Raw genomic sequence first — 23,214 nt, 5'->3', positions numbered from 1 at the left:
CCAGGGAGGACAGCATTTACTCAATGTCACACAGCCACAGCATGACAGAATGAAGGCCTTCTGACTTTCTGACAAAAGGCTAGCCATTTAGCAAAGAAACTCATGTCCCTCTCACTGAAAGTAGGTTTCAGTGACCTTTGTGCTTGAGAAATGGAGACTGTGTTGCCTATGGTGTTAATTTAATTAGGAAAGGAATATCCTTTTAAAAATATTTATTTAGGGGGCCGGCACTGTGGCACGGGAAGCTCAGACTTCGCCTGCAGCGCTGGCATCCCATATGGGCATCAGTTCAGCTCAAGTCCTGGCGGCTCCTCTTCCTATCCAGCTCTCTGCTGATGGCCTGGGAAAGCAGTTGAAGATGGTCCAAGCGCTTGAGCCTCTGCACTCACGTGGAAGACCCAGAAGAATCTCTTGGCTCCTGGCTTCAGATCGGCTCAGCTCTGGCCATTGCAGCGATTTGGGGAGTGAACCAGTGAGTAAAGACCTTTCTCTCTGTCTCTCCCTCTCTCTGTCTGTAACTCTACCTCTCAAGCAAATACATGAAATATTTTAAAATATTTTATTTATTTGAGAGGCAGAGAGACAGTGAAAGATTGCTCTCATCTACTGGTTCAGTCCTCAAATGCCCAAAAGGGCCAGGGCTGGGAAAGGCTGAAGCTGGGACCAGAGAATGCAATCCAGGTCTTCCACGTGGGTGCCAGGAACCCAATTACTTGAGTCGTCACTGATACCTCCCAAGATCTGCATTAGCAGGAAGCTAGAGTCAGAGACTAGAGCCAGGTTTTAAATTCAAATACTCCTTTGTGTGTTGTACTGTGTGAACTATGCTAAATACCTGCTCCCAGGAAAAGGTAGTTTTACTAGACTGAAAAATTAGATTGTCAAATAATTTGGAAAGAACTTAATTTCAGGGGCATTTAGAAAATCACATTCTTAGTGTTTATCCGAAATTTTTGTCTTAGCAGGAATAAAATCTTTATAAATTTAGATCTTTCTAAACATAACAAACAACCATAATGGCAAAGTGAGTAAGTCCACCTTGTGTCAAGGGAATTTATAGATAATGCATTTGTGGATATAATAGAATCATTTTAAAGATATCCTTGTCTAATTCATAATATGCTATAATTTATTCAAAATCTAATCAAAGCGGCCAGCGCCGCGGCTCACTAGGCTAATCCTCCACCTTGCGGCGCCGGCACACCGGGTTCTAGTCCCAGTCGGGGCGCCGGATTCTGTCCCGGTTGCCCCTCTTCCAGGCCAGCTCTCTGCTGTGGCCAGAGAGTGCAGTGGAAGATGGCCCAAATACTTGGGCCCTGCACCCCATGGGAGACCAGGAGAAGTACCTGGCTCCTGCCATTGGATCAGCGCGGTGCACCGGCAGCAGCGGCCATTGGAGGGTGAACCAACGGCAAAGGAAGACCTTTCTCTCTGTCTCTCTCTCTCACTGTCCACTCTGCCTGTCAAAAAAAAAAAAAAAAATCTAATCAAAGCAAAATACGAATACAGTAAACCAGAGAGAATACAAGTGGAAATTAAGCAGAATTCAGTATACATAAACTTTGTCTTACATCTTTTTTTTTTTTTTTTGAGAGGAAGTGGGGAAGTAAATGTGGAAACTCCACATTTTGAGCCATAGGTAGGACATGTCACTTTAAATCTGAATCTAATTATCAATAGAGTAGGAATAGTCAGTTTGCAGGACTTTTATATTAAGGAGGAAAGTCCATTTAATAATAATGAACAATGACACTGCATTATTTCAAGGGTTCACAGTTAAGCTTGCTGATACTCCTCGCCACAAGAAGCAAATCTGTTGGTGAGTCATTTACCTTTTCTGCATCTCGTCGAATTCTGGCTTCACCTTCTCGCTTGGCATTTTCTTCAGCTTCTTTTAAACTGTTAAGAGAAGGAAACAACTAGACAATGTATGATGGATCCTATTTTCAGCATCCAGTCCTATGCTAAGCACTTTCCTATTCTCTGCTACAACTTGTAGAAACTCATCCCCTTACAGGGGATAAGCATTTCCCTCCCTGGAATGCCTGACTTGAGAAACTGCCAAAGATAAAGAAGGTGTGACTCACTGACAGTCAATTAGAAGCTTTGTTCTGAAAACTGGTTTGTGTGATGTCTTGACTGACAAATAGAAGATTGCCAGAAAATTTCCTTTAACAGGCAAAACCAAGGACTTTAAAATAATACTGTTACAAGGGTTAGATCAAATTGAGCCCTGAAGATAATTTCACCCATACCCTTTCACCACACATCCATACACACACGTGCACACACACACACACTTTATATACTTTATATATATATATATATATATACACACATATACTTTATATATACATATAAAGGTAGATAGACAGAGACAGACAGAAAGATATGCAGAGATCTTATCTTCCATCTACTGGTTTACTCCCAAAATACTTGCAAAATAGCTAATCCAGTTCTCCTATGTGAATGGCAGGAATCCAAATGAGCTATCACCTGCTGCCTCCCACAGTGTACATTAGCAAGAAGCTCCAACCCAGGCACTCAACACGTGGCCTCTTAACCACTATATCAAACACCAGTCCATGACTTTAAATTTAAATTTTGTAAAGTATTTGCCTTCATGGAAAGTATAGCTGTTAGTAAGAGCTAGACTGATTTGAGCTCCTAAGCCCTTCGGTAGAACTGTTACCAGACTACAGTCTCACTATGGAGATACAATTTGCTATTTCAGTACTACAGAGGAAGAAACGAGGAGTTAGAGAGGTCAAATTCTCTTTTCAGTTACTGTATGAAGAGAAATAGCAAATCACAGAATTAGGGTAATTTTAAACACCAAAAGGACATGCCTCCCAGATAAAGTGGAAATCAGGCTGATTTCCTATCTAGAAAGCAGTTATAACTATTATTTTATAAACCTGATAGAATACGCTCTTGAGTTCTATGATGGCTAACTGTAATTTTCAAAGGCAGAGATTAATTTTACTGTCAAATCTTTCTCTATCCAGATCTTAAAGATCCAGTGATGTAAATACAGCACTTTACCCACATGTGAGTCTTCAGTTCCCAGTGCAGTGCCAGTTGCTCAGAGAGAGACAGATTAATTCAATAGTTCTTGCCTCTCATAATGTTCCTTTTACAATAAAAATAGATTCAGACACATGGCTTTTTATTATTTTAATTATACTGTCATTATTCAGTAAGATTCTCTAAAAAGGCCCAAATGAAGCAATGATGTCCAATAATGGACTTAGGTTATTCTATATTAAAGTGCTTTCTAATTTTAACATATTATACCTTATTAAGCACTATGTGATTTCAAGGGATTGTAATTTTTAAAAATTAAACCATTTCAGATTTACACTTCTGCTTTTAAGAAATGTCAATAGATGATATGAAGAAAAAGAAAAAAATGTCTTTCTGAGAGTAGGGTCTATTTCATATTATAAAGACAAGGATTGCATTGTTTGTGAAAAGGGCTTCATCTGTGGGTGGTTCTGAGGACAGCAGCCGAGGTTACCCTCACAGGTCCCCCTGGGGGTAATGATACTTACAAGAGCTCTGCACACATGGCACACTTATTGCCATGTGTCCTCCCATCAGGACCCAGAACTGGATCGTTTTCCCTTGTGCATCCAAGTCGTCCATCCTTCACATAGGCCCGGAAAGCACTGCATACATCCTAAGGAACAGGAAGAAGAACTTGGCATTCACCATCCTGATATTAATGCTTACTACAGTGTCCTCAGAAATTTTACACAACTTAGTAACTGATGTTATTATGGACTTTAGCCACCTAGAGAAGTGCTGGCTTGTAGAAGTAGTTTAGTAAGTATTCTACAATGCATACCGTTAGGTTTGGAGTTCATTTACTTATTCATTTATTTATGCAATAAACATTGACAACCTACTATGTGCTAGAACTCAAGCAGGGCACAGTCCTTGCCCTCAATGTGATCACGATCTCTTAGGTGATGTGACGTTGAGCAGGATGAGCTAAATGCCTTGCTGAAGCATAAAGCGCACCCAACCTTGAAAATTAGGAAAATTGTGTAGCTAGAAAAAGTGTCACATGTGTAAGACACTGTCTTCCTTCCACTATCATCATAGGCTCACATAATTTTAGCACAGAAAGAAGCTATTTAGTTCAAATTTCATTTAGTTTAAGTAATTTGCCTAAGGTCTCCTGATAACAAGTAACAATGCTAAACACTTAGGATAAATGACTGATATTTAATACCATTTCTATTACATATTCAGTTTCCCCTTGATTTCTTTTTTTTAGACAGAGACTAAATTTGAAAAAAATAAAATTTGTTAAGAGAAAAAGAAAAACATTACATCTTTGCAAATGAGTCTTCTTTTTAATGGAAAGAAGAAGCAGAACTAAAACATCTAACCATCAAAGAAACCTAATCCAGTTTTTGGGACTCTCAATTGGGTTTACATATTATCAAGCAGCTGCCATTATTCCATTTTAAGTAAAGGAAGAATCCTTTCCTTTCTGGCCAGTGTTGTAATGTAGTGGGTTAAGTGGTTACTTTCAACAATGGCATCCCATATTGGAGTCCTGGTTCAAGTCCCAGCTACTCTGTTTCCCATCCAGCTCTCTGCTAACATACCTGAGAAGGCAGCGGATGATGGCCCAAGCACTTGTGTCCCTACGACCCACATGGCAGACCAGGATAGAGTTCCTGGTTCCTTCAGAGTGGACCAACCATGGATGTCGTGGCCACTTGGGGAGTAAATCAGTGGATGGAAGATATTCATTCTCTCTCTCTCTTGCTCTCTCTCCCCGTGATTCAAAAAAACAAATGTTTTGAAAAATAATTATTTCCAATTAAGTATTCTACTAAAGAAAGAAGTGCTATGCCTCTGCTTTCTCCTTGATGTCAAACCCCAATATTTCCCATGACTCTGACATTTGTCCTTACCTGAACTGGATTACTGCTCTCACATTGTCCTTCACTCTTTATGCCAACTTGGGAACTGGTTTTCCTGTAATCAAAAGTTAATAGACACACTGTCACAGAACTTTCCACTACATAAATCGAGTTTCTCTCTATTGTGTTGTAATTCTCTTTTGTTCCTGAAAACAGAATATTGCATACTTTTCTTTACTTACTTTTCCCAATGAAAACCTATGATTATGACTTGAAGTCCAAGATACGGAGTCGTGTTTGGAGGGCTGATAAGACTCGGACTTGTAAATATTTTTCTTTCCTCCTATTACCAGGGTGGGGATTCACATGGGAAGATGGAGAAATGAAGGCTTGTAATTGGGATTTTGTATCCTCCAAGGAATTTTGCTCTTGTTGTTTTTCTCATTTTAAATAAGTAAATTCAGGTTTGTATTTTCCAGCATCTCACTGTTCGTATGGATTACACTAACATTTTGTTTTTCATGGAAAGTACATAAAGTCCTGATAATTAAATTTGTTCAGTCTAATAGGGCTTTAAAGCAAATGTGAAAACACATAAATAGAAGAGGTAAAGAGATGCTTCTTGGGGCTGGCACTGTGGCATAGTGGGTAAAGCCACTGCCTGCAGTGGCGGCATCCATATGGGTGCCAGTTTAAGTCCCCGCTGCTTTACTTCTGATCTAGCTCTCTGCTATGGCCTGGGAAAGCAGTAGAAGATGGCCCAGGTCCTTGGGCACCTGCACCTGCGTGGGAGACCTGAAGAAGCTCCTGGCTCCCAGCTTCGGTTTGGCCCAGCTTTGGCTGTTGCAGCCATTTGGGGAGTGAGCAGATGGAAGGCTTCTCTCTCTCTCTCTCTTTGCCCCTACCTCTCTGTAACTCTGCCTTTCACAGAAATAAATCTTTTTTTTAAGAGATGCTTCCTATTTCTAAAAAAATAAAGTGGCTTACAATCATAACATGTGCATAAAAATAAAAACACAATAAAACCAATGTCAAGGAAAAGCTAAGTATTTAAAATTGATAAGAAAAAGTGTTTTTTTTTTTTTCAAAAGATATCAGCTGAGGGAAGCAAAAGTTAAATCCCAGTATCAATACGAAATCTAGCTTTCAGAGCTCAGAAATAAACACAATGGGCAATATTATTCTTGTTGTATAACAAAAGGAAAGTACAAGAGAAATTAGGGAGAAGAGAAGATTTCACCTTACCCAGAGATTTAAAGATCTGCAATAAGATTCTTTATATGATTTATCATAAGAATTAAATGTACAGTGCCATAACATCACAAATTATATATATATATATAATAAAAATCTTTTTCTACTTCTGCTTTCTGTTTCTTTACATTGATACTGACAAGTGAGAGCATATTTTAAGAGTGTTTTCTGATAATTTAAGTCATATGCAGGATCAGAGTGATTTAATGTTGTTTCATTCTCATGAAAATAATCATAGGAAGGGGTACAGCTTACAGAATCTCAAAGAATGAATATATATAATATACCTAACTAGACTTCTCAACCACTGATTGTTATATTTGTACAAACTGAAAAGAAATTCAAGACTGAAGTCACAACGAAGAACTGCAAAAACAGTCACCAAATCTAACATTGAGGGGGGGGTTGAGAAAGAATAAAATGGGGACAAAATACAGGCCAGTCAAATACTTTATCTATTTGACAAAGGTTGAATATATGCAAAGGTTAATATGAAAATTCTAATTATCTATTCTAATATCATAAATTACTGAGCGGTTAAATGTCATTTGAGGATGAAATCAACCTCTGTTAGAGAAAATAATAATGAATAAAAGATTATAGGTAGAGTGTATATGTCTATATACAGGTATGTATATAACACATATGTGTGTACATATTGGGTATGCATGCATACATGTATGCATATATGTATGTGTGTTTATATAGAATCTTCCTATCCTGTTTACTTCATAGAGACAGTGCTAATCATATGATAAACTGCACACAAAAGTACTTTGTAAGACAGAATTACACATTATATAACTTTTTTCTTCAGAGTAGCAAAAGATGTGGTACTAATAGTTTATAGATGCCTAACTCCTAAAAAATGGGTTCTTATCTTTAAGACTATATGAAAACCGTGTCATGTAGTTATACAAGAACACGTTCTAGGAAGAATGCCTGTTCCTGGGAATACTTACTCATTCTCAGCACACAGCTCACATCTGTTGCTGTATGTTTTCCCGTCTGTGCCACAAACAGCTGTATCACCATCAGTACAGACAAAACCTCCATCTCTTTCTTCTTTCCTGAAATCATCGCAATGCAGCTGCAAGAGACATGATCAAGGAACACCAAAATGTAAGACAGAAAATATCCCTTAGATATTACAAATGAGTTAACATCTTAAGCCCACAATAAAATAAGTTGCTGGAGGGAAAAAAACGTATTCGAAGAACAGTAAACTAATATGATCATGGGCTATAAAACATGGTCAAAGAACAGGGATGCAATTAGGTTGTAAAAGAAAGGACTTAGGTGTGATTTCATCTACTTGCTACTGAGTGAAAGAGGGTGCCTTCTCTCTGAAACTTAGTATACCGTTTGTCTATCAAATCCTGTCTCTCTTCTCCATGGAGTGGTAGAGAGGTCCAGTAGATAATGGACATGAAAGCTCTCTATTTTCTATGGAAAATATTTTTTATTGTTACAGATTAATATAATAATTAAAAGTCAGATTTCTGGGTTTGTAATTCTAGCCTCACCACTAACTGCACAATTTGGCAGATTACTTAACTCTTCTGTGCTTTCTTATTCTTGTTTGCAAAATGGGTACAATTTCACCACCCTCTCAAAACTATCAAGAGATTTGTGTGTTAGTATATGTATGGAAGTTAGAACCGTGCCTCATATTCATAACCTTTTTACTGTTGTTACTTTAAGTGTTTCCTCTACTGAAAACCAAGTTAAGAAAATGAAACATCTTCTATGAATGAAAAGTAAAATTCCAACATCTCTGCTCTAATAATACAACATATACTTGGGCACAAACCCGTATGGTGAGAAAAACAACTACATCAGTTTATAACTGATCTGCCACCCACTCATTTCACCTCTTTAAACCTTACTTTCCTCATCCGAAAAATAATTCACACCCTGCCCACATTCCAGATTTCTGGTAAGGAGCACATGAATACTTGTGAAATACAATTTGGCAACTCATTATTTTGACATAAGCTAGCTAAAGAAGATACAGAGTTAAATTTAATATCTATCTAAAACAAAAATACGAGAGATTTTTTTCCTTATGAGATTGTATAACAAAACAAATTTTTGATGTCACTAGTTTCTTGAAAAATATTTTTATGATAAACATATTTTAATACTAGTTATGGAAAAATTTAGATTTTAGACCTGTGATGACCAGTATGCCATATAATGTAAAAAATTGGATGGATACAAATATATATGTGAAGAAGATCAGACTGAGGAACATTGCTGGAAGGCAATGAAAAAGGAAAAGGAACTGAAAACAGAAAATAAAGGTATAGCACTACTTCAGTATCCAGGTCATATGTTTAGAAAGAAATTAAAAATAATGAAAATAAGATAAGTAATGAACATACATGTTATTTGCTCATTTATTCTACAAAATTTATTCTACATTTACTAGGCTCTCTACTTGACTGTGAGGAGGGTCTGAGTAAAGCATATTCCAAGCCCATAGGACGTCCACTGCAAAGAACTTGTGGTGGTGGCCAGATTGTTCTGTTTAAGGGGCAGAAAGAAAAGAAGTGTGACTGGAGCACAAAGAAAAGGAAAAATAACTGCTGGTTTGCTCTGAAAAATCATTTTGGGAAGCAAGCAAAGCATGAGGAAATTATGGATCACCAGAAAATCAACAGCATCATACTAGGTCACAGGTGTTGGCAGAATTTAACAGGGCAGATTTAAAGGCCAGATGGGAGGTGTCGCAGGTGCAAGCATTTTACTCCACCTCCTTTTGCTCAGAACTCCAAGGGGTGGTGAATCACAACCTAAGAAAACACCTCTTCCTAATGTGGACAATTACGAGAACTCACACAGGATTCCTGACCTGGTGGAGGGGTAGCAAACTGGAGTGAGCAACAGTGGTTTCAGAACTTTCTGCTTGGGGCATTGCACCTTCTTCCATACTTATGCTAAGCAAGAAGGGTACAGAATGAAGGCGGCTGTGAAAACTGTCCAACTCAATTAAGCATAAAAAATTACTAAAGGCCTAATGAAATTTTATGGCAAAATACCTATATATCTGGCGATATAGCATGATAAAAGAACATAAAAGAAATACAATATACCAAATAATATGTATCAATTAAAGCAGAATTATTGGAATGAGTGAATAAATAACTTATCAAAAAGTATAACTAGGCTTCAGAGAGACAATAGAAAATGCCTGAATATTAAATGAGAAAATAAAAGTTACAAGGAATAACAAAGTGGAAATTTAGATATGGAAAATAAGTAGTAAAAAATGTACAAATAGACTATGAATTTGTGAAATTAGTAGATGAGACCCAGGAACTCTCTTAAAAGGTAATGAAAATGGAAAAGTAATTATAAATAATAAAGAAAAGTTAAAAAACAAAGAATTGAATTATGATTTCCCAAAGAAGGAAATGAATATAGGAAAATTATCTGAAGAAACAGAGACAATTTCTAGAATTAAAAAACTGAAAGATCAAAAGAAATAGAAAACAGCCACAGTAACTTAAAGCCAAAATTTAGTTAATAAAAGAATTATGGAGGGTTATGGTGTTTTCAGAAAATAAACAGAGGATGCTAACATCCATTAGGGGAAGAAACATAACTAATAACAGTAGGCACAATATTAGCAATAATAATAAATAAAATATGGATATTTGGTTAAGGGTAGTCATAATATAAAATATAGGTATACTACATTTAAATCATCATTCCAGTGCTGCTATAAATATGGTGGTGCAGGTATTTCTTTGACACAATGTGTATTTGTCTTTGGATATATATCCAATGATGCGATTGCTGGATCATATGGCCAATCTATTTCTAGGTTTTTTTTTAAAAATCTACATACTGTTTTCCATAGTGGTTGCACTAATTTATGCTCCCACTAACAGTGTATAAAGTTCCCTTTTCAGGGGCCGGCAATGTGGTATAGCGGGTAAAGCCGCCACCTGCAGTGCCGGCATCCCATGTGGGCAACAGTTTGAGACCTGGCTGCTCCAATCCAATCCAGCTCTCTGTTCTGGCCTGGGAAAGCAGTAGAAGATGGCCCAAGTCCTTGGGCCCCCGCACCTGCATGGGAGACCTGGAAGAAGCTCCTGGCTCCTGACTTCAGATTGGCGCAGCTCCAGCCATTGCGGCCAATTGGGGAGTGAACCAGTGGATGGAGGACCTCTCTCTCTCTCTGCTTCTCCTTCTCTCTCTGTGTAACTTTGACTTTCAAGTAAAATAAATAAATCTTTAAAAAAAAGAGTTCCCTTTTCTCTACATCTTTGCCAACATTTGTTTAGAATTTTAAACATATTTTTCAGAAACATATATTAAGGAAAATAATTTATAAACTTAATCATTGAACTTTTTATAGAAAGTACAACCCAAGAAACAAAAAAAAATAATTTTTTTAGAATATATAAAGCATTTATAAAAACAGAACATTTTTTGGGCCACAAAGAAAGTCTTAAGAAATTTCAAATGATCAATATTACATGGTCTATATTCTCTCACCAAATTTATTAAAATTAAGATAATTAAAAATGTGAAAATGTACCATATATATAAAGAATTTATTCATAAATAACAAGGCATTTAAATGCCTATAAAATAATAAAAATGGAAATCTTTTGAGTTCAAATCCTGGGATAATCATTAACATATTTAAATACACTTGTCAGAATTTTTTTTTAAATATTAAAAACCAGGAATGGGGTTGTGGTGCAGTGGTTAAGTTGCACTTGGGATATCCACATCCCATATTGGAGAGTCTTATTTGAATCCTAGCTATTCTGCTTCCAATCTAGCTTCCTGCTAACGAGTATCCTGGGAGACAGAAGATGATGGTTCAAATACTTGGGTCTATGCCACTCGTGTGGGAGACCCAGACTGAGTTTTGGACTCCTGTCTTGGTCTTGTCCAGTCCTGGCTGTTGTAGGCATCTGGAGAGTGAAAAAGTAGATGGAAATCTTCTTTCCATCTATTCTCTTTTATTCTTTTCCATCTATTCTCTTTTATTCTCTCTCTGTTTCCTCTGCCTTTCAAATACAATGAATAGAAATCAATTAAAATTGTTTCAAAAATTAAAGAATTAAGTATTTTTCAATTCATTGTAAAATGATCAAAAGCAAATATAAATAAATGTGAATGAATTCCATAGAAAACAAAAACAATAGAGAAAAGTAATGATAAAACTTATAGGGCAGATTGCTAGTAGATTATATAGAATGATCATTGCAAATAGCATAAGTATTGCATGCCAGTATATCTAAAAACCAAAATGGAAATATTGCTACCAAAAAATGTACAAAATACATAAGCTGAAGAGATCAATAAATACTGATTAAATGACTATATTGGCCTGAAACATTTCCGCCCCTAAAATTGCCCACCCCCAATAGTTTTACATTTTATTTCTTATATTTTAGGAAAATTGTATTGAATATTACTAACTTAAAAGTTGGTCCAAAATTGAAGTATGTAAACTAAAATACTAATCTTCAAGCAGCTTTATCAAAATACTGCTTACATACCCTGAAATTCACCCATTTTAAATGTACAATTGAATGAATTTTAGACAATTTACAGAGTTAGACAACCAGCATCAGAACCTGGTTTTAGTGTATTCCCATCATTTGTAGAGATTTCTGTGTTCATTTATAGTTAATCCTAGTTTCCACATCCAGCCTTAGGCAATCATGGAACTCTTTTGGACCCTGTAGATTTGCTTTTTCTGGACATTTCATATAAATAAAATCATAAATATGTAAGTTTGATTCTCACGTTTCCCTTTGCAAAATGTCCTAGAAGTTCACCCATATTGTAACATTATCTGTAGTACTTTCCTATTTATTGCTAAATATTCCATTATAAGAGTATAGATAATTTTGTTAACCCGTTTACCAGAGGACATTTAGACAATGGAATTATTTCCGGTTCTGAACTATCAAAGTGCTCACAACAGCTGGGGATAAGGCAGGCCAAATCCGGGGGCAGGGAATGCAATCCAGGTCTCCTAGGTGAGTAGAAGAGACTGAACCACTAGATCCCAGGGCCTGAATCGGTAAGAAACTGGAATGGAATCAAGAGCTGGAGCCAGGGCTTGAATCCAGGTATTCTGCTGTGGAATGTAGGCATCTGACTCAGCATTTTGACCATTAAGCCAAATATCTGCCCCATCTGTTTTCTGTATTAGAATAATGCTGGCCTCAGAGTAAGTTGAGAAGTGTCTCCTCTCTTTCTGTTTACTAAGTGAATCTATAAAGGATTGATATTATTTCTTCTATCACTATTTGATAGAAATGACCAATGAAGTCATCTAGGCTTGGGTTTTTCTTTGATTTAATTATTGATTCAATTTATTGGCTTGTTATGGGTATATTCTGATTTTCTCTTTCTGTTGGAGTCAGTTTTTAATAGCTTGTTTATTTCTAAGAATTGTTCCATTTTATTTAAATTATCTAATTTGTTGGAATAGTATTGTTCACAGTGCTCCATTATAAGCTTTATAATTTTTCTGAAGCATATTTTGATGTTTCCTATGTCATTCCTTGATTTTGGTAATTTTTTTCTTCTTTTTTTGTTTTATTGTCAATTTAGCTAATATTTTTATTCACTTTTTTGATCTTTTAAAGAATCAACTTTGGTTTAATTATTTTTTCTATTACTTTATATTTTGCATATTATTAATTTTTCCTAATTTTTATTATGACCCTTCTTCCTACTTTGAATTTCGCTTGCCCTCATTTTTGTTAGTTTCTTAAAGTGAGAAATTATTACTGATTTGATTTGAGGGGCTGGAGTTGTAGTGCAGTGGGTTACACTGTAGCTTGCAATGTTAGCATCCCACATCAGATAATCCAAATACCAGCTATCCTGCTTCCAATCCAGTTTCCTGCTAATGTGCCTGGGAAGGCAGTGGAATGTGCCAAGTACTTCAGCCTTTGCCACCCAAGTGGGAAACAAGTGAAGAGTTTCCTGGCTTATGGCTTTGGCCAAACATAACTGGTTATTGTGGCCATTTGAGGGGTGCACCAGTGGACACAATATTTTCTGCCCCTCTCTCTCCCTCTCCCTCTCATTCTCCATCTCCCTCTCCCTCTTTCTCTCTCTATAATTCTGCCTTTCAAACGAAAAATCTTTAAATTATTGACTTGAGTCTTCTCACTCTTCTGACAGAAACATCTAAAGCTCTAGATAATTTTTTAGCTGAGCACCATGCCTGATTGGTGTTTTGTTTTCATTCAGTTCGAAGGACTTTCTGATTTTTTGCATGACTGATTCTTTGACCCATCAGTTACTCTGGCACTTTTCCTTCGTTTTCCTAAGTCCAACTTACCATCTGATTGCCACTCCCTTTTAGCTAAATGACTTCCTCTATTATGATTTGTAAGGCAGTTTGGTTAACAAAAATGTCTCTCAGATATTACTAATATGGGGAAATCTTTATTTTGCCTCAATTTTTGTAATACACTTTTGGAGTATACAGCATCTTGGTTAACCTTTTATCCGGCTGGTGCCGCGGCTCACTAGGCTAATCCTCTGCCTGCGGCGCCGGCACACCGGGTTCTAGTCCTGGTTGGGGCGCTGGATTCTGTCCTGGTTGCTCCTCTTCCAGTTCAGCTCTCTGCTGTGGCCTGGGAGTGCAGTGGAGGATGGCCCAAGTGCTTGGGCCCTGCACCTGCATGGGAGACCAGGAGGAAGCACCTGGCTTCTGGCTTTGGATCAGCGCAGTGTGCCAGCTGGTTGCAGCCGGCCGTAGTGGCCACTAGACCTTTCTCTCTGTCTCTCTCTCTCACTGTCTAACTCTGCCTGTCATAAATAAATAAATAACCTTTTTCCTTCAGCACTTTGAGCATTCATTCAATTGCCTTTTTACCACCATTATTTTAAATGAAAAACCAATCTGTATTTATAAGCTGTATGGATCATGTGTTTTTTACCCTGTTACCTCAAAACTTTGCTTTTGGATTTTAATATTTTTGTTGAACATAACTAATGTAGTTTGCATTTATCCCATTTGAAATAGCTGCTTCAAGTCTTTGCCTGCAAAATCAACATCTGTAGATACCCAAAGACAATTTTGATTCACATGTTTTTCCCCGTTTGGTTCATATATTCTTGCTACTTGAAAGATTTCATAATTTTTTTGAAACTGTCATTAATACATAATATATTGTAGGTACTCAGAATTATGATGTCTCCGTTAATGACCAATTTATCTTAATTTTTGTTTTCTTGTTTCTTTGGCTGGGCTAAAGCTCTTAAATCTTGGTCTCTCATAATCTGCGGTTGCCAATGTATGTGCTTAAAAAATGTTTTTGTTGCTAATTTTCAACTCTAGGTTGCTAGATTTTTATCCCTTTGTAGCTTAGTGCACAAATACTTCAAACAAATAAGCCTCCCTCTAAGATGAAACATTGTGTGTAGAGGAAGACATAAAATTCAGTCATTTTCATATCCACATTTGCTTGCCATTGGGATATTTTGTGTCTTCTAAATGCATGAGCACAGCCCTGTGTTCAACCAGTAGTTTGTGAATTGTTTGGGTCCTTTTAAGTCTCTGATATTCATTTGTGAGGATTCAGTCAGAAATTTTACTTGACAAAACTATGACTACAATCTCATGTTATCATCCTTTTTACTGAAAAAACAAAAAAAAGATCACCCTTTTTACTGAAAATACCTCTGGGTGTGGTTGTCACTGATTACTCCAAATTAGGAACCCCCTTCAACAGTGGCCAAATAGTTACTGATACACTCAGTCTACCCTGCATAGAAAATCCAGACCACCTCAGCCAGGGGGTAAGAAGGGAGAACATGTAAGCAAGAACATCACAGACTCCAGTTCATCTTATTCAGAGCTTTGTAGTCTTGGAGTTATAAAAGGAATGTTTTTGATAAGTTTTGTTGATAAGTTTTTTTTTTTTTTTTATTTGACAGGTAGAGTTATAGACAGAGAGAAACAGAGAGAAAGGTCTTCCTTCCGTTGGTTCACGCCCCTAATGGACGCTACGGCCAGTGCAGCGCCAATCTGAAGCCAGGAGCCCCGTACTTCCTCCCGGTCTCCCCTGCGGGTGCAGTGACCCAAGCACCTGGGCCATCCTCCACTGCCCTCCCGGGCCACAGCAGAGAGCTGGACTGGAAGAGGAGCAACTGGAACTAGTACCCAGTGCCCCAACCGGGACTGGAACCCAGGGTGCCGGCACCGCAGGCGGAGGATTAGCCAAGTGAGCCACGGCCAATGGTAAGTTTTATTTAGCTTTATAGTTGCTTTTTGAGGGAGAAGATTTTCTGACCTACTAATTTAGCAATAGCTTGAAGTACCCTGGTTCAGAGTAATTTTATATAGGTTCTCAGACCATATAAGAATAATTGAAAAGAGAAAAGTACATACTAGCTGTAATTATGAACAAAATCACAAATTTTCTAAATAAAATGTTACTATCCAAATCTAACATTGTATTTAAAATGTTATGATTAAGGCCGGCGCCGTGGCTCAATAGGCTAATCCTCCACCTTGCAGCGCCGGCACACCGGGTTCTAGTCCCGGTCAGGACGCCGGATTCTGTCCCGGTTGCCCCTCTTCCAGGCCAGCTCTCTGCTATGGCCAGGGAGTGCAGTGGAGGATGGCCCAGGTGCTTGGGCCCTGCACCCCATGGGAGACCAGGAAAAGCACCTGGATCCTGGCTCCTGCCATCGGATCAGCGCGGTGCGCCGGCCGTGCCAGCCATTGGAGGGTGAACCAACGGCAAAGGAAGACCTTTCTCTCTGTCTCTCTCTCTCACTGTCCACTCTGCCTGTCAAAAAAAAAAAAAAAAAAAAGTTATGATTAAGTATGATTTACCCTAAGAAAACAAAAATAGCTTAAAATTAGTAAATACATTAAGAAATTAGTATTACTAGACTAAAATAGAAAATCAGGTTATTTTAATAGTTGCAGAAGAGTCACTGAATGATAACTAATACATATTCAGCAAACTAAGAATAGAAAGCATCTTCTGAAACTTGATAAAGTTTACAGGTTAAAAAACTCTATGATAAACATTTTACTTAATGAAGAAACTTTAGAAGTATTCCTTCTTTTTTTTTTCTTTTTTTTTGACAGGCAGAGTGGACAGTGAGAGAGAGAGACAGAGAGAAAGGTCTTCCTTTTGCCATTGGTTCACCCTCCAATGGCCGCCGCGGCCAGTGCGCTGCGGCTGGCGCACCACGCTGATCCGAAGGCAGGAGCAAGGTACTTTTCCTGGTCTCCCATGGGGTGCAGGGCCCAAGGACTTGGGCCATCCTCCACTGCACTCCCAGGCCACAGCAGAGAGCTGGCCTGGAAGAGAGGCAACCGGGACAGAATCCGGCGCCCCGACCGGGACTAGAACCCGGTGTGCCGGCGCCGCAAGGCGGAGGGTTAGCCTAGTGAGCCGCGGCGCTGGCCAAAGTATTCCTTAAATACAGAGAGAAGGAGAATGGGAGGGAGTTCTGATGTTTATTATCATGACTTTTGTTAAACTACTGAATCATAAATCTATGCTAAAAATATAAGCAATGCAAGATAAATAAATGAGTAATAATATTGAAGGGAAATTATAAAAATCCTTTTATATGCAGGAGATAAAATCATCTGCCAAGAACAAAGCAATAGAATCAACCACCAGAATTAACAGACAATATCCAAAAGTGGTTTGATAAAAGACTAACCAGCAGAAATCAATAAGATACATTTTATAGTTAACAAAAATTATTAAAATATCTGAAGAATAATTTCATAAATTATTATATTCTCGTAATTTATAGAAATTAGGTGAATTGATGATAAGATATTCTATGTTCTTGAGTTTGGTAAATTAATATTTAAAAAGTCATTTTACCCAAATTAATTTATAAATCATCTTTCTGATCACATTGAATTTCCAAATTCAGGTTGAATTTTTAATAACCTCAGTGGTTTTCTGTTTCTAATATTAAATGTATGTACATGTAAGCCAAATGTTAATAACATTTTCTAAGAAAGGGGACTTGCCTGAATAGTTTCTTAGCTATTAAAGCAATTAAATAATCTAAAAAGAACAAGGAGTTTATAAACACATGCATACACTCATACATTCTGAATATTTTATAAAACTGGCTATCAGAATCATGAGAAACATCGAATGAATTAATTCATCATTTTAAATGCAAAAGAATCAATATGGACCAAAGAACTGAGAGATTACAAATTATGGAGACTAGAATGATAAAGAAATGGTGGAAAGGAATAAAATTTGAGATGCACTTTGAAGGCAGAACCAACAACACTTGTTGATGATGTGAACTATGACTTGAAAGGTAAAGAATGATGTAATGATGAAGAAGTTGATAAGAAAGACACAGAGGATTTCTGCAGCAGAAAAGTTCTTAAGTAAAGCACCTTATTTTCAGCGTGAATAGTAGGGCTCATTTCTGATGGGGGGAATCTACGGAGAGAAAAGTGGGTAGATTCTTCTGTTTTACAATAGAGAAGAAAATGACATTATAATTGAAAGAATTCATCAAAACACAAACAAATAAAAATCTAGACAAAAATTACTTGAAAAGTACACAGTGAGATACTAACTCCTTTAACTTATACATAGTCATTTTCTGGTAGGAAATCATATAGCCATAGGCATTTTATTTACAGGCAAAATTTATAATTCAGACATAAGATATTAGCAGATATGTATAATGTCCTAAAATTCTTTAATCTTATTTCTCAAAACTTCTATTTGATTAAAATTTAATAAATTTGTTTCCACCAGCAGAAACATTGATTCCATTAATATTTTTAAAAAGTAAATTTGTTTAAGTGCGGGGGGATATTTTGTCATTTATTTATATTTCATATTTTAAGTGCTATTGATTTATTAGTTTTATCTTTTATGGAAGAGGAGTAGAATAATAATCTTACAGATTATACTTTGAATGTGAAAAACAAAAGTAGAATTAGAAGTTGCCACTAAACCTTTCCAACCCTCACAGATTTCTGTAGCATACAGGAGTAGCTTCCTTTTGTGACAGATAAAGGATTTGCAGTTATTGACTAGTTGGGTGGTGACCATGTTATTGTGTTAAAAGTGAGACTGGTTAAGCCAAAGCAAAGTATTTACTTGACAATGTTTACCGCGGAGGCTGAGGTTCTCAGACATACCTGAGTAACACTGCCAAGAAAGATGGCAGCTTGGTTAGAACACGGATGTTATAGGTAATTAGGGGTGCGTCTGCTCTGACTGATCATTTTAATTATGTGTTAGGCCTGAGAGAGAAGGAAGAGAAATACTAAATTAGAGAAGAAATCACATAGGACTGGAGTGATGTGAGTAGTTGTGAAAATAGCTGATGACAGCTTCAGTTTTGTTAAGTAATTGTGAGATAACGAAGGCCAGAAATTTCAACCAATCTGGGGCCATGTTTTTATTTTCTTGATTCTGTTTTTATATTTTTTATTAATTAACTATTTATAACGTGAAATGGTTTTGTGGTGGGCTAAATCTGAGCAATTTCTCTATTTAATTTAATATTTAAATTTTTTTTACCACCAAATACTTTTCTCAGAAAAGACATTTGCCTGAGTCCCACACTGAAAAACAGATAACAGCAAGCAATTCTAGTTGAACTCAGAGAACCCTTCAGATATTAGAAAAGACACACAGTAGGAAGCAAAGGAGGAAAAGAGAAAGGAAATAGAGTCAAATGCCTGGCAACACAAAATTAACCATTGTGGGTGGCTTTTCATAGTTAGTTTCTCTTTTAATATACGACCTATGTCACAGATGAAAAAACTGCCCTAGTTACATAGACAATAAGAATTCTGAGATTAGATATTGGATCTTTAGTCTCAGGAAAGTTCACTGGAGTTAGGATAAGAGGAATGAGACTTGGCCATGGAGAGCAGACAGCAGCACCCTGGCCTACTACACCTCTGAGCATCTTTCAGTGCCCAGAATGTTTTCAGAGTCAGCTCATGGGTTGGGCCAAGGGACAAGATATACCAGATACTCAGCCCACCCCTGGACTAAGCCGTGTTCCCTCCCTTCTAAGTAGCTGGCTTCAAAACTGGCATAACCTCATAATTAGGAAATAGATAGTTCTACGTAGAGTAAAACATTATTCTGAAAGCAAACATGACAGATTGACTCCAAATCATCTCACCTCTGCTGGAGCTGTGGCCCTGGTGGTTCTTGTTAAATGCCTGGCCTTTCTCTGAGGTATTGTTTCTTTTTCCCTAGAAGAGAATAAAGAATAAGACAGCCTAAGACATTGTCTGACCAACTTTTAGGATTATATATTAAACAATTTTGACTCTTTCCCAGATAAATCTGGCATGTCAGCAGTAGATGTAAGGCCAAAAATAGGAATAGTAGCACAGATACTCCTGCAGTACGGAAAAATATCTCAAATGTGGAATATTATTGACAAGAATCTTTACCTTTACCTGAATACCTTGAATAGGTCCAACAACCAGTTAATCACCAACTCTAAAAGCTGTCCATGCCATTGTGTGAATGCAGTCTTTCAAAGACTATATTTACACTAAACAAAAATCTGCCTTTCTGTAATGTTTTTGATTCCAACCTCAGTTGCCCTATGGAGCAAATCAAAAGGCTTTTCCACATGCTGATCCTTTTAGCAAATTGAATATAGCTTTTACGTCTCGCACAGTCCCCTTTCTGGGTCAAGAAATGTAGTTTATCCCAATATAATTACATAGGCAATAAAAAATAACTAAGTGAATGAATCCAAAGTGACTATTTTGTGAGGTTCCAGGTATTTCATTGTTTTCTTTTTTCTTTTATTTTTTTATTGAGAGAGAGAGAGAGAGAAAGGTCTTCCCTCCATTGGTTCACCCCCAAAATGGCCGCTACGGCCGGCGTGCTGTGCCAATCCGAAGCCAGGAGCCAGGAACCTCACCCTAGTCTCCCATGCGGGTGCAGGACCCAAGTACCCGGGCCATCCTCCACTGCCTTCCTGGACCTCAGCAGAGAGCTGGACTGGAAAAGGAGCAACTGGGACAGAATCTGGTACCCCAACCAGGACTGGAACCCGGGATGCCAGCACTGCAGGCAGAGGATTAGCCTAGTGAGCCCCAGCACCAGCCTCATTTTTGCTTTATATTATTTTTCAATCCATGTATTATATTCAAAGTTTGAGTTCTCCTATTAAAACATCCTATGTAAAAAAAAAAAGGAAATTTATGGCAAATTATATACTTGCTGATTTACATTGAGCTTTTTAAGAGAATAGAAAGGATTATTCAACTTTTCCTAGACTTCTCTCACTCAAATCTTGATCTGCCTTTCTTCATCTTCTACAGTGTCTTCACTAGAAGCAGCAATTATAGTCGGAGCTTCATTATCCCAATATCACTGAACATGTCAAATTAAATCCCCTCAATACACCAACCTGACATATAAAAAGCCAATTATAACATAATTATAATAAATGAATATGCTTAGAATTGATTGGGTAGCAATATGGAAGTTTTGACAATGCTCATACATTTGGGATGACTCCTCTGTTCAAAAATAAATTAAGATAGTCTGGTTGAAGATTTGCAATTGATAACACAAGATGCTTTCTACCTTTGAGGTGTCAATGGACAGAGGGAAACTGAGTTAAACAACTTTGGATGGATACTGGTAATTTTCCAGAATACTAATTCTTTCTAATCTGCAGTGTTGAAAGTCACAATCAACATGTTAGTCCACTTCATCCTGGCATAATCCCGGATGTCTGAAGACACTGGCAGCTCACACAACCAGAGTGTATTTTGCTTTAGTCATTCTACTGGTTGGCTGCCACAGCAGAGACTGGCATCCTTCTCAGGAGGAGCTTCTCAGCCCCTAGGCTACAACAGAATCAGGTCCCAACAGGTCCAAGGAATGTGACTTTCATTCTTAAATTCTTTTTTTCTCCAGAGCCAGGAAGGTCAAAGTCTCAAAAGATTATGTAGTGCTACATTAGGCATGATGGGTCTCCAAAAAGTTCACAGAAAATGCCTATTGAGAAAAAAAAAACTATGCATGGATTTCCACAATTTTTAAAACAAAATAAACATTCTTAAAGATTTATTTATTTTGTATTTGAAAGCCAACATGATGGCGGAGGGGAGACAGAGAGAGAAAGAGTTTTTTTATCCACTGGTTCACTCCACAAATGGCTGCAATAACTAAGGCTGAGCCACGCTAAAGCCAGGAGCCTGGAACTCCATCTGAGTTCCCATTCCCATGTGGGTATTGAGGGCCCAACCATGTAGGTCATCTTCTGCTGCTTTCCCAGGCACATTAGCAGGGAGCTGGATCAGAAGTAAAGCAGCTGAAACTCAAAATGGTCCTCCAATAGGATATGCTGGCTTCACAGGTGTGGCTTAACTTACTATGCTACAACACTGGCCCCAATAAACATTTTATAATTACATTTTTTGATGAGCTTTTTAGAGTGCCCTTGTATTAACACTGGGCTCTCCAGAATGCTATTCAAATCCTATTTGTGTAGTTAATAAAATCTTTCCAGGTGAGTAGTAATTAGCCCAATTTATCTGATGGAATGTGTAAGAATATTCTAGTGAACATTTTTATTTTACCATTCAGGTTTAGAAAAATGCAATTGAAAGAAAAGAAAAGGAATACATTTATTATTTCAGAGAATAGCTGGAAACTCAAACATGTGAAATGAATGAGAAACTTTACTCACAATATCATTTTGCACTTGACACATTTGTTGATGAATGTTATCCAATCAGGGGTTTGAAAAAGTTTTTCATCTTGGGGACAGAGCAACTTTCCATTTTTCATCAAGATTCGAAATTTACTGCATGTTTCCTGAGGATGAAACAAAAAAAGTTGTGTTTACTGAAACAGCATTAAAAGTAGGCTTTCTCCTATGAACTTACCTGAACAGTATTTTTTAATTTTATTTTTTAGACTTGTTTTTTAACTTTTCTTTTTTAATTAATAGAACAGATTTCATCCATTTCATAGGTACATTTCTAACAAGATAAGCATATTTCCCTCCTTCCCCCAAACCCCTACTTTCCTCTCTTCATAAATTTTTGCAAAGACATAATTTTAGTGGCCACTACCCTCTTTGTACAGAAAACACTCAGTTGATATAAATAACATACAAAAAAAAATGACTTGGATTTGCCTGTGGAGATTGCAAATTTGCATAATATGTAGTAATCTGAAAATTAGTGAAACAGAAAAACAAGGGAGTTGGAGCCAAAAGAGCTGAGGTTATATTCCCCTGGTTCTCATTTATTACCTCAATAGCCAACCTCTCAAAGGCTCCGTTATGCTATCTAAAATAGGGGATATATTGGATGAGCATTGTGCAGTGGATTGGGACATCTACATCATACACAAAAGTGCCAGTTCGAGTCTCATATCCTCTGCTTCATATCTAGCATTTTGTTAATGTGTCCTGGGAGCCAGCAGCTGATAGCTCAAGTGTTTGGACCCCTGTCAATCCATGTGAGAGACCCAGGTGGAATTCTGGGCTCCTGGCTTAGCCTGGCCCAGCCCTGGTTGCTGTGGCATTTGGGTAGTAAATCAGCAGATGGAAGATATCTTTCTCCCTCTCTCTTTAAGTATGCAACAAAGAAGTAAATTAACATTTTGAAAATAAAACAGTGGATATATACGTGTATGTACGTGTGTGTGTGTATTTATGAAGCTTAGCTATTATTATGTATGGAAAGCCCTCAAAGATATGTAGTGATATTCAGTAAGTAAATGCTCATTCTTTCCTCTTTCTCCTTTTATATCATTGTGTGGTAGTGCCTGCTGTTAGAACTACTGGAATATACTAAGATGACATATATAAAGCACCTTGCACATATCAGGCCAACACTAATGATTGATTGTGAAAGGACTAGGACAAGGTTTCTGATATGAGCACTGGAAACCACAAAGTGCCTGTGCCCGCATTTCCTAAAGGCTATACGGCAAGACACCAACAGCTAGAAATGTGAACAGTTGGCAAATGAAAGAAGGATTCCTTGGTCATACACATTTGGAATTTCCAGACTGATTTCTTTTCTGAAAACAAAACAAAACAAAACAAGTAGAAC

General features: G+C 37.3%; 1 protein-coding gene across 2 annotated transcripts in view; it reads right to left on the bottom strand.

The window, feature by feature from the left end:
• The window catches only part of SPINK5 (serine peptidase inhibitor Kazal type 5), a 94,320-nt gene that overhangs the window by 50,802 nt on the left and 20,304 nt on the right, over positions 1-23,214 (bottom strand). For both annotated transcript variants that reach the window (XM_089336040.1, XM_008255208.5), the window contains exons 3-8: positions 21,837-21,964; positions 19,296-19,368; positions 7,100-7,227; positions 4,935-4,998; positions 3,555-3,682; positions 1,833-1,899 (exon numbers count right to left, since the gene is read on the bottom strand). In XM_089336040.1, the coding sequence (XP_089192166.1) occupies positions 1,833-1,899; positions 3,555-3,682; positions 4,935-4,998; positions 7,100-7,227; positions 19,296-19,368; positions 21,837-21,937 (561 nt within the window). In that variant the 5' untranslated portion in view covers positions 21,938-21,964. The remainder of the gene's footprint in view (positions 1-1,832; positions 1,900-3,554; positions 3,683-4,934; positions 4,999-7,099; positions 7,228-19,295; positions 19,369-21,836; positions 21,965-23,214) is intronic.

The sequence above is a fragment of the Oryctolagus cuniculus genome, chromosome 6 (assembly GCF_051225735.1).
Source record: "Oryctolagus cuniculus isolate XC-2025 breed Fujian yellow rabbit chromosome 6, ASM5122573v1, whole genome shotgun sequence".
In the NCBI taxonomy this organism is placed as follows: Eukaryota; Metazoa; Chordata; class Mammalia; order Lagomorpha; family Leporidae; genus Oryctolagus; species Oryctolagus cuniculus.
Note: the sequence above shows the minus strand (reverse complement) of the source record. Positions and strands in the feature narration are given on the sequence as shown.